General features: G+C 39.6%; 1 protein-coding gene across 1 annotated transcript in view; it reads left to right on the top strand.

Annotated features, from left to right (window-relative positions):
• The window catches only part of LOC144497744 (adhesion G protein-coupled receptor D2), a 44,245-nt gene that overhangs the window by 15,905 nt on the left and 16,043 nt on the right, over positions 1–12,297 (top strand). Inside the window, exons 7-13 of the mRNA XM_078219181.1 lie at positions 765–899; positions 3,917–4,022; positions 5,285–5,396; positions 8,548–8,603; positions 10,082–10,208; positions 11,372–11,475; positions 11,699–11,801. Of these exons, the coding sequence (XP_078075307.1) occupies positions 765–899; positions 3,917–4,022; positions 5,285–5,396; positions 8,548–8,603; positions 10,082–10,208; positions 11,372–11,475; positions 11,699–11,801 (743 nt within the window). The remainder of the gene's footprint in view (positions 1–764; positions 900–3,916; positions 4,023–5,284; positions 5,397–8,547; positions 8,604–10,081; positions 10,209–11,371; positions 11,476–11,698; positions 11,802–12,297) is intronic.

The raw sequence follows: 12,297 nt of genomic DNA, 5'->3' as shown, positions 1-12,297 counted from the left end.
GATTTATTTTCTAATGCTGCGATGATTTGTTCTAGAACTCTTCATGCCACTATGTTACGTTTGTAAACTTAATTGGGGGAAAATGTTTTCCAAATACATTATGGTGCTCCTTTAATTCAAGCCATCAACTTTGTTGTTGGTTTTGGTCAATGCACGGGCTATTCACCTGGAAGATAAAGCACAAGTTGAAAAGTCAGACCATTTATATTAAAGTCAACTACTATATTTTGTAGTCTGGCAGACTTCGAGTGGACTGTCATGCATTTAAAAAGATTACCCTGCGATAGCATAGTTGAGTTTATCGAATGGGTAACCAAGTCATAAACCAGGAAGGTGCTTGGGTTTGATTTGTGCGGAATGACCTGATATTCTGTTGGGTGCCAGAAGAAGGGTTACATTTTGTCTCAGGTGCTTTGCTGTGGAAATCACGTGGAGGAGGATTGCGAGTTTGAGCAGAACGATAAGGAGATATAAACCAGTGGACAAGATGAGTTCCTACTCCTGATTGCAAGGAAATGAACGTGCATGGATATTGGGCAAGAAGTAGATTGGTCTTGGCTGCGATGCATCTTGTCGTCAAGTGAAACTCTGTGCTAAAGGCTCATTTATACATAATGGTCAGTTTGGGTGAAATATTGGACGGTACCCAGCACCTGTTCGATCTGAACTTCAGAAAGCGTCAATGACTTTATGGCTGTGGGAAGGGGCAAGAGAGAGAAAGAAAATCTGCATTTGCATAAAATTGTTCTGATATAATCTTCTAGATATGCAGATCAAAGCAAGTCAGTTGTCCAGTTTGGAAAGTGACCTTGTTTACAAACCCAAGTGTCTTTCTGCTCGGAATCGAGTGGATGAAATCCAGATTGATAGTTCAGAGATGTCCCGGCTTCTCACTTTAGGTAAGTGCCACTGAATAGTATCATTCACGCCTTCTGTTGTAGTTTTAATAATTTTAAGTAGAGATTTTCCTGTTGAATGCTAACCACCAAAATTACTCATCCACTTGTCTTAGTGTTGCCATGGTTGAATTTCTAAGATAATGAAAAGCTTCAAATAAATGTTTGTCTACTTCAAAACAGGAAACATCAAATAAGCTAAAAATAAATACGTAGCTCAACCAGTGGCTTAGGGGGTGGGCGTGCAAAGCCTGCATATAGAAACTTTGAATTGGTTGCTTTAAGTTCGGTGACCTGAGCTGGAATAGCAACAAATGCATTACAATTGGCTTCAGTACCACTGGGCCAGGTAGGAAAATATCAGCCAGCTTTCTGATTCGAACATTATCCAGTGACCCTTGCTGAAAAGTACACATTTAGTTGTTATACAATCACATCTGTGATACCTTCATATTAAATAATCTGATTGCATTCCTCGTTTAGACTTGCAACTGGACATTGGGAGCTTGGGAAAAATACTGAGGTAGAGCAGTGCAAACTGTGTTTCAGTGATAATATGCAGGAGAGTTGGGGAGGAAACTGTTAGCTGGGGGTAGGGGGGGGAATAATTATTTAATTTATTTGTTATGAGCCCCAAGAGACTAATAATAAAAAATTGTATTTCCCAGCCCTCTCAGGACATGATTTCATTCTTTAGGGCTGTAACAACAAATTGAAATCAACATAGTCTAAACAGCCATTTCTGTCTCCTTCTCCGTGACTCTGTGTCTCTAGAAAACCAGCACACCCTCTTGTGTCAAGGTGTGGATCTTGCTGCTTGATTTTTCAATAGACTTTAGTTACGATACAGTCTCCAGGCAGAGTTTAGTATGATCAGGACACTCTGTTTCACTCTAAATTAAAGGAAACATTTTAAAACATAACTGTCTTATAAGTCTTACATTCGTAACATATATATATATAGGCACTCAAAGATACTTCAACAATCGACACAAAAACAGAGGCTGAGAGAGAATAGGATGGGTGTCAAAAGCACAGTTGGAGAGATGGGCTTTCGGAAGGTTCTTGAAGGAAGGCAGAGAGATTGAGCGGTTTAGTGAGGGAATTCTAGACAATGCTGTGCCACCATAAGGAATGAGGATGCACAAATGGCTGGAAGCAAAAATGGAAAATTTGGTAGATGCACATAACCTTAGAGGAGATTGTGGAGATAAGGTGGACTGAGTCACGGAGGGGTTTAATAGCAGCAGTGAGGAGTTTAAATTTGATAAGTTTGGAGGGTGAGGAGGCAAAGTAGAGGACAAAGGTAATATACAAAGTACGTACAGCACAATGTTGCTTACAAGTGTTTATGGAAAGTTAAGGGTTTGAGTTTGATGTCAAAAAGTTTGGAGATATTCAAGGTATGAATAATTGTTTCAGCAGTCAGAAGCATGCAGCATTGTGGAAATGGCGGTGCTCTGAAAGCTTGTGCTACCAAATAAACCTGTTGGACTTTAACCTGGTGTTGTGAGACTTCTTATTGTGCTTATCCCAGTCCAACGCTAGCATCTCCACAAAATGGTAGTACACAGTTCCTTGATGCATGGGATTCAGGGCCTGAAATACAGCTCAAGGAGTAATAGGCTCCAAAGTTGTCAATTGTCCAATTGAGTTGAACCAGTGGCTGGCGAGGATGGATACAGACAAAAATGATTTTCTTTAGTTACATAGAAACATAGAAGATGGGAGCAGGAGGCGGCCATTTGGCCCTTCGAGCCTGCTCTGCCATTCATTACGATCATGGCTGATCACCCAACTCAATAGCCTAATCATGCTTTTTCCCCATAAATACTGCAATGTTAACTTGGTAAAAGTTGCGCCTCATCTCGGAGTGGATGCCAGAGAAGTAGTCTGGCATCACCGAGATGGTTGAGAGAGCTGGTGGAAAGAGAGATTTCAGTGTCATCAGTGAAATGTGTGAAAGCTGATCTTATACTTCTGGATGTTAACATAGCAAATTGTGCAGATGAGTGGGGGTGGAATATATAAATCCTTAGAAGATCTGGAGGTAATAGTACCAAGGATGGTATAGTAGCCATTGCTGGAGATGCTATGTTCAAATAGGTAGGAATGTGACGATAAACCCATGCAGCTTGATAGCTGCAGTGAGATAATGGTGAAGGGTGTCACAGCCAAACATTTTAAGCACTGCAGAGAGGGGGAGAACGAATAGTGCACAATGGTCATAATTACACAGGAGGTATTTTATTATTTTAGTTGGTGCTGTTTTGATGGGAAGTTGGAAATTGGATTCAAAGATGGAGCTTAGATGAGGTAGCTATGGGGGTGGGAATTAACAACTAATTTGAGGACCTTCGTGAGGAAAGGGAGACACAGAAGTAATTGGTAATGGTGCAATGCTTTATGGTGGGATTTTACTTTACTCCTTCCTGGGATGTGGGCTTTGCAGGCAAAGCCAACATCTTTTGTCCATCCCTAAAAAAGGGAGGGGTGATAACAAAGACAGAAACATCATGAGGAAATCCTTTACAATCCAAGCTAACAAAGAGGCCAGAAACCTGAAACTTGTGCATGAATCCAGTGTGGTTGGATAGATTCTGGCCATCATGCTTTAAATTGAACTATTTTGGCCACAGTCCTTAAAAATAGAGGTTCAGAAATGGGGGGTTTATAAATGCTAATATAATAACTTTATCGAGGATTTTTTAAAAAGCGAATTCTCACAGCAAAACAAATTCTAATCCCAGCCCCTAGTCGGTCTTTAATGTGACCTATTGAATGTCTGCACATGCATGGTAAATACAACTCGGCAACCTCTATCCCTTTAAATGAATGGAATTCATATGATTGGTAAGGAGCTCTAGTGTTTATCTGTGATGCTATTGGCTGCAGTAACACCTCTCAAGTTCCAGTTGCTTTCATTGAATTGGAATCAGTAAGTGGTTATTGTTTCTATCCATGTTGTGACAATCCAGTACTCCTGCAGAAATAATGAAGTGTTTATTTTATTTCTTTAGGATACAGTGAGTTAATATTTATACATACTTACTATCGAAGTGTGGAACATCATTTGACACCTCACAATTCAGACTTTGTATTTCGAGCTGGGAGCTCAGACAAACGGTAAGATTAAAAATCAATGACTCGAAAACTTCAACCATAATATAAAGAAGGTTTTCAGGTAGATAAACCCATATTCAATTTTGAAATAAAAGCACAACTGTATAGAAAGCAGTTTCGATTTGAAAGAGGGATATGTTGTTCAAATCAGCAGGTAATCAACCTATTTTTTTTAGCAGTTTCTGATTTTATTTTGCATTTTTATTATGATGTATGGCTGATACACTAGTATAAAATTCACGAGAGAACCATGAAGACAATCAAGTGTTTTATACTTTCATCGTAATACATTTATGATTTATTAGGTCAGGAACTTTATTGTATGAGTGAAGCTGATTTGATATGGTGTAATTTTGAAATAATGGATCAGAATTATACCTGTTTAAATATGCAACTATCGTGTAATGCTCTATGCAATCATTCCAAATGTCACATTTAGCTGAAGTGTCTTCCACTTCCAATCAGGAGTAAAGTTTTGAAATATAAGACCAGTAGGTCTATAGTTGTCTGTCTGTTTTGTCAATCTTTTTGAATACAGTATTGCACTACTCCTGTACAGGAATGCATGCTATTAACTTTTATAATGTTGTTTAGTGCAGAGGGTCTGGTTTCTTATATGGAGCAAAATAGAGACAATGTAAACAAGAACTGCTTATGCCCAAATAAATTGTAACACACACACAGCAAAATAGGGACAATGCAATGTAGGAAGTACTTGTGCCCAAATAAATTGTAACACATGGTACACTGAGTGGAGCTTTTAATCTCAACTAATGCACTGGTCTGAACCTTGTCTTGCTCGGCAGGTTTTGGAGTTTGAGGCTGCATTTTGTGTGGATGGTTTTGCAACAGCCCAAGTCCTGTTGCATTAATTGTTAACCAACTGCTGTTTCTTAGTAAATTGCTTTTAATTTACTCACCCTTGCCCAGCACTCCATCTCAATTTGCTAATGAGAGATTTAGGACACTTGGGCATGCGGTTGCAGGACCTTATTACATGTAAGTTAACAATAATTCTTGTATTCTTGTGCTTATTCTCTTTATAACATATCAGATTACATGATTCGGTAATTATTTTAATAGTATGGTATCAGTAATGGAGCGCTACAATATTGAACCAGAACTGTTAAATTTTTCTCAAATCAGAGCACAAGATAAACTTTTATCTTTCACAGCATATACAGAATGCAGAACGTATCATAGGAGAATTTCTGTGCTTATGCAGTATAAACAGCCAATACATCTCAATGTATTATGTATTTCAGCTTGCAGACAAGCCAGCTTCAAACAGCTGTTATCTCTTCAACTGTGCGTAATCCAGTCAGTGCAAGGAACATTCCCAGTGCTGTACAATACTCGCTATCACACAGGGCTGTGGTAAGCAAATTGAGAATGTTTCTCAAATACAGTAACATTTAATTTGGACTGTATTCATAAAGTTTATAGCTTCTAAAGTTTTAGATTAAAAGAACTGTTGTATATTTAATTGCGTTTCTCAAAGTAGTTCAGATTTCTTTAATATTTTAGAAGCCGTACGAACACCACATAGGCCTTGCAGAATAGACTGTCGGACAACAGTTCATTTCCATATATTTTTGAGAAGAATTCAGTACATTTTTTTTGCTGCACCTTGTCTCCCTTTTACATTTACCCCTTTAGTGATGGAGAAAACCTGTTAGCAACTCCTTTTCTCAATTGTACCTGGACAAAATCCCTGCAATCTGATTAATCTTCAGATCAATCTTCCAAATCAAATCCAATGCATCGTGTAGCTAGATACAGAAATCATGGGACCAATGATCCAGAGGCCCAGACCAAATCTCTGTAGAAGGATCATTTAGCCCAAACTATTAACTCTTATCTTTTCACAGATGCTGCCAGACCTGCTGAGTTTATCCAGCATTTGCTGTTTTCATTTCACATTTGCAGTATTTTGCTTTTATTACAATTCTCTGGGGGCATAGATTCAAGTCCCAACATGGCAGCTGGAGGAATTTGAACTCTGTGAACAAATTTTGAATTAAAAAGCTAATCTCAGTAATGGTGACCATGGAAACCATTGTCAATAAAAAACCCATCTGATCACTAATGTCCTTTAGAGAAGGAAATCTGTCATCCTTACTGGGTTTGGCCTACTCCAGACACACAGCAATGTGGTTGACTCTTAACTGACCGCTGAAGTTGTCTAGCAAGTCACTCTGTTTAAGGGAAATTGGGAATGGAAACGATGCCCACATGCCATGACAAAATAAATTTTTAAAAAGAAGGCATGTGCAACATAAGAACAAAGAACAATACAGCACAGGAACAAGCCCTTCGGCCCTCCAAGCCCGCGCCGCTCCCTGGTCCAAACTAGACCATTCTTTTGTATCCCTCCATTCCCACTCCGTTCATGTGGCTAACATGCACTGTATGGCATTTTTCTTTCAACTTACATGATGCCTGAATCAGAATTCTCTTTGTGAATCGTGTCATTGTTTATGACATTCTTGACTCCTCTTCATCATCTAATTTTTCAGACAGCGATAATACAACCTCCCATTTGTGTTAATGGGCAAATTTGGGTTAATTTTTCTGAATAATGGAAAGAGTGGATAAATGACACAGCTGTCATCAAGGAAACTGAGTTTATTTAGCGCCAGTTGAGAATGTTTGCTCTGGTTGTATTGGGGTCTGAGTTTGCATTTGCCGTGGTTGGCTTTGCGATGGTCAAGTTTTATCTTGTTTGCTGCTAACTAGTTGCAGTCAGCTGGCCCAACTAGCCCCATCACTTTACATGGATTAAATTGTAATTTGTCTGTATTCAGATGAAACATAGACCCTTTTATCCAAAGCAAAAAGCCAGTGTCTATGACTCAAAGTCTAATAGAATCGATGGTTAATGGCCATGCCAATTTTTAAATGAAAGTAATTAGCCGACCAGGTTGAGTTCATCCACTAACAAATAGCAAAAATTAAGGTTACTCAAGGTGAACACAAGATTATCCAAGATCACTCAGACATGTGGATATCATTATGTAGATTGCAGGGTTATTATTATATGTTCTCCTAAAAACATATTCTTGTGTCCAGGATATCTTGCTACATGGCTATGTTTAGCTTAGCATCTAAGACACATCGGTTAGCAATTTAAAAAAAAGATATAAATTGTTGTGACTAAGATGAGGTTGTGCAGAAAGTTTAAAAAAAATTATCCAAGGCATGACTCTAGGGGGGCTTTGATCAGATGCTAGCAAGAATGAGCACTAATCTTCTAAAGCAGGAATCCCTTTTGAGACAACTGAGTTGCTGGGGAGGCAGCGTGGACATGGTTACACATCTGAGTTCAAAAAACCCAGGCAAGAGATGCAAGCAGGGATCTAGTGCAGTTTCTTCTCTTTGCTATCTTTACTGCCATCCTTCAGCAACTAATGCTGCTCTATACTTGCCTTTTAGTGTCAAATCTGTTGATTTTGTGTGCTTGATGTAGTGTTAGCTTTTCCATACAGATTGAGCAAAACTCCATGGGCAGGATCGGGGTGTTAGTTCGGGGTTTCGGCCACTAGCTGAAGAGCCAGCGGGACTGCCATGTCACCTCTTTGAGAGAGCCCGCCACATCCTTTGCCAGTCAGGCACTTCCAGTGGGTTATTCCACAGGATCAAGGACACGGGAAGGGGGCAAACATTGGCAGTTCCTTTGTACTCAGCAGTGCCACTGACATGACTCTATTTTGAAGAAAAGCAGGGGAGTTACCACTGACCTGGCCAATACCTAACCCTCAGGTGACACAACAGAGTATCTGATCATTATTGTGTTGCTGAAAGTAAATTGGCTGCTGCATTCCTACATAAGGGTGGCATGGTGGCACAGTGGTTAGCACTGCTGCCTCACAGCGCCAGGGACCCAGGTTTGATTTCCGGCTTGGATGTCTGTCTATGTGGAGTTTGCACATTCTCCCCATGTCTGCGTGGGTTTCCTCTGGGTGCTCCGGTTTCCTCCCAAAGTCCAAAGATGTGTGGGTTAGTTGCATTGGCCATGATAAATTGCCCCTTAGCGTCAGGGGGACTAGCTAGGGTAAATGCATGGGATTATGGAAATAGGGCCTGGGTGGGATTGTGGCCGGTGCAGACTCAATGTGCCGAATGGCCTCCTTCTGCACTGTATGATTCTATGACTCTATAAGACTCTGAGATGTCCAATGATCATGAAAGGCACCAACTAAATACAAGTCTTTTTTGTGAGTAATCCCAGCTCAATATCCCTACTGCACCAGTGTGACATTCATACATCTAACATCTGCCCATTAAGATTGCCAGTCGCTCAGATAATTCTGTTATAGTCCCATGTTTATTTGAAGGTTGAGTGAAGCTGGTCCAGCTCATTCAGATAGTTCACCCCCCCCCCCACCCCGCCACAGTCATGTTTTAATTCAATGTAAATGTAAACATGTTCTTTTGGATTAGTATATCAAAAAGTGGTGTTGTTGAAATTCAGCACTGATTCAAGTTTGGCCAATTTGAGCACTATTGTGTCATGTTCTTTTTAAAGGTTGGATTTTCAAAATTTGCCACCCCAACTTGTGTGTTTTGGAACTTCAGTCTTCAGTAAGTACCCCAATATTTGCTCAGTGCCAACTACTGTATTTAACAGGGATTAGAGAAGTGTCTTATAACATTGGTCCACTGTCCCACCACTTCCTCATTTTTCCTGCACTTTCCTGAAGATAGTTACATATACTTGTCTCATTCTGTGGATGGTCATTCTCCCATATGTATATTTTAAAGTTCAGCTTTTTTCTACAGATTGTCAGTATGTGGGAGGAATACAGCTCAAATGCCGAGAGAGCTGGATGATTACTCATTCTAGTCATGTACTGCTACCTCACAATGCCAGAGACCCGGGTTCAATTTTAGCCTTGGGTGACTGTCTGTGTGGAGTTTGTATGTTCTCCCCCTGTTTGTGGGTTTTCTCCAGTGTCCTCCATAGTCCAAAGATGTACAGGTTAGGTGAATTGGTTATGCTAAATTGTCCCTTGGTCCCTAGATGAATGGGGTTGCAGAATAGGGCCTCAGAGAGTTGATGCAGACTCTATGGATCAAATGGCCTCCTTATGCACTGCAGGGATTCTATGATTTAGTGTTTACTTAGGAGAGAGCTAATGGATTGTTTATAGATAAAGATTTCTCCTTGGACTTTTGATTAGGTTAAATGACAGTGTCATGTAATGATTTGCTTAATGGGAGGAGCTTGGTTTGTAGCAGGGTAACAGCTTTCAGTGCTGGCCGATGTTTGTTTAAAGACAGAAGTTTACGAGCTGCTCTGAAAATCAAAACCTCATGATAGCTCCAAGGTTGTTAATACAATTTATAGCTAGTTTGCCTCGGTTTGCTCACTAAATTTAAAGTGGCATTTACGTCTAAGAGGAATGTTGCTTATTTGGAACTGAAACAGTGGTAATTTAGAAATTGGAGTTGTTTCCTTTCATTTTTTTAACCATTGATCAGCTGTTAAAAGTTAAGCTGCTTCATTTTGTTGGGAGTTATATTTAAAATGTGTTAAGAATAAAGCTTGCTTTGGTAAAAAGTCCCTAATTTGTCAGCGGAAATACTCCTGGAGTGAAGCATCCTACCTCACATTTATGCCAAAACGGAGAGATTGTCGGGGTCTAATCTGATTTCCCAATATAATTTGGGATTCTGGTCCAGAGCCCTAACACCATGGACTTCCATTGGTCTATGACTAGGTTTGACAAAGCACTGCAATGCTTTGCAATATACACTAAGGCAGTTAATAATGCCATAACCTTGAAGAAAAGATCAACTGACTTAACATTAATTTACCTGAATCCCTGCTATTCCGCACTGGGTAATACATTTACTTATTTTCAGTATCAGGTACATTTCAATGCCAGCTATTAGTTGATGCAAGAAGTGACTTTTTAAATTATCTCTATATTTATATGTATCTGCATCCCAGTTAACCTAATTTTAATAACGCATCCATTTATTGTACAGATTATTTGAAATCCTTAAAGTACTTATATTCTTCAAAGGGTTGGATTTTTTTGAAATGTTCATTTCAGAGATGGACGTTATGCAGGATGGTCAAACCAAGGTTGCCAAGTGATCCAGTTTGAGTCTGAGATCACAACCTGCTTTTGTAACCACACAACCAACTTTGCCGTGTTGATGCAGTTCACAGAAATACAGGTAGGCTTGCGATTTGGCTTCCTTCCATCAAAGAAATAGTCCAAGGAGACTTTTTTCCCATTCTAATCTGCTTATTTGAGTAATGTGTGGGAACTGGTGTACATTTCTCTTTTTCTCATCTATAATGAGTCTGGTGTGAACCAGCCTGAATGACACAGTGCGACTGAGTAATTGAGATTGATGTGTTGATAGACCTGACTGGAAATAATTTTCCACAATGGGAACAGTGCAGAGCTTGTATGCATATATTAGTGCTCAGTTGAACATTTGCTACGTTGTACCAACAAAGCTTTCTTGACAATCCAACATAACTCTGTACCCATTTGACATTTTTCACACTAATAGTAAGGTTTGTCTGCTTGTGACATACTGTCAAAACATGGCTGGTTGTGAGTAAAAATGCTCGCTGCATAGAAAAAAGCAACAAAGGAATCATTTTTGGCTGTACATTAAATGAAGTCAGACCAAAAATGAAAATAAATGATATTAACACCTGATGTCTGTCATATGCATAACATTACAACTTTATTTAAACAACCACATGATGTAGTTTTGAATGTTTGAAGTTTTCATTATTTCTGATATCTAATTTTCCAGCCCATATCCTTATTAAGCAGACTAATCTTTTCATGTGAGCATAATCAGTGAAAAAACATGCCAAGGTTTTTAAAACAGTGGTAAAGTTGTTCTCTCTGAACATACTCTCAAAGCCTTTTTTCTATTGAATTGTGCTGCATTTGTAGTTTCTTGGGTCATGGAATGTTGTCGCTACGTGATACTTCACAATATGCACATTGGGATGGTATGAAGTTCTCTCCAGATTGTCAGGGCTTGGGTTAAGTATGCGAGGATGGTGAATTGAGGGCTTGTTTGGAACTCGGCAGTTTGTGATCCATGAGAGTTCTGCGCAGTGGGTGGGTGGGGGGGGTTTAGTATGTGGGGTGATCCGACTCATCAGCTAGCCCCAACCTCCTTTTCTCTGAGGTGTGAGGCAAGATTGTGCCAAAGTTGCTCTTGTACTGCTGCATATATTACATCTCCTCTTAGCTCTGATAATTGTGCATATTATGGAATATAAAATGACTGGAATATCTGTCCACTGTAATGTATTTTGCTAAATCAACCGTTGTAGCAGCATTTTGTTGATCTGATGTTTTACGCAGTGGGGTTTGGAGACAGAGGTGATCTTAAACAAGCTGACATTCATTGGATCTGGAGCCTCGCTCTGTGCCCTAGTGGTGACCCTGACTCTTTTCACAGTGCTGGAGTGAGTATTGTGCTTAAATTGTTGTTTTAAAAATACTTTGATCAGTTGTGCTAAATTTCAAAAATGTTAAATGTTGTAATGGTCTGACAAGTTCCCAACCACAGTTGCTGTCTCTTCCCAATCTAAATTGCACCTGTAACAGCTGTGTTACCAAATGAATGATTCCTTAAAGTGACAAAAAGAGCCAAATGATTGTAATTTTTCTCTTTGCTTAAACCTCTAGTATTCCAAAATCTGACCGAACGTCCATTCACAAGAACCTGTTTGTAGCTCTGATTGCAGCACAGGTGGTGTTACTAAGCAGTGACTCAGCAACTAACAGTAAGGTATGTTAAGGATCCTGGCCTCTACTACAGTTTATTGTAAAAGGTCCTAAGGCACTTCACAGAGACGCAATAAAATTTTATAAGTGAAGTATTCCAGGTAGTTTAGTAGGACAGTGTTGGAATATTACTGCTTTTCAGCGCAATGTTTTTAAGTACAAACAGTGAAACTCAACAGGCACGCAGCATTTCTCAGTGCCTTCTGTGAGCCTATTGCAGGGAACTTCTCAAAATGGGCAGCCATGGGTCAACTGAGGAGTTGAAATGATAGAAATCTGAATTCTGACCCCAATCTGCCCAATTCCAGTTCTAAAGGAAACTGGAAGGAAGTGGATGACCAACTTTAAATATTATGAAGAGGTTGTGTGCCTCATTGGCATTCGCAATTTGAAATTTAATACAGGCTGGCCATGAATCTTGGGCCTCAGGGAATTCCGTCAGCTAAACCGAAGAGCCTGCTGGATTGGGGGATAACTAACTTTCCACCTATCTGCTGGAT

This window comes from Mustelus asterias, chromosome 8 (assembly GCF_964213995.1).
Source record: "Mustelus asterias chromosome 8, sMusAst1.hap1.1, whole genome shotgun sequence".
Classification (NCBI taxonomy): Eukaryota; Metazoa; Chordata; class Chondrichthyes; order Carcharhiniformes; family Triakidae; genus Mustelus; species Mustelus asterias.
This window is presented reverse-complemented; position numbering and strand designations above follow the sequence as displayed.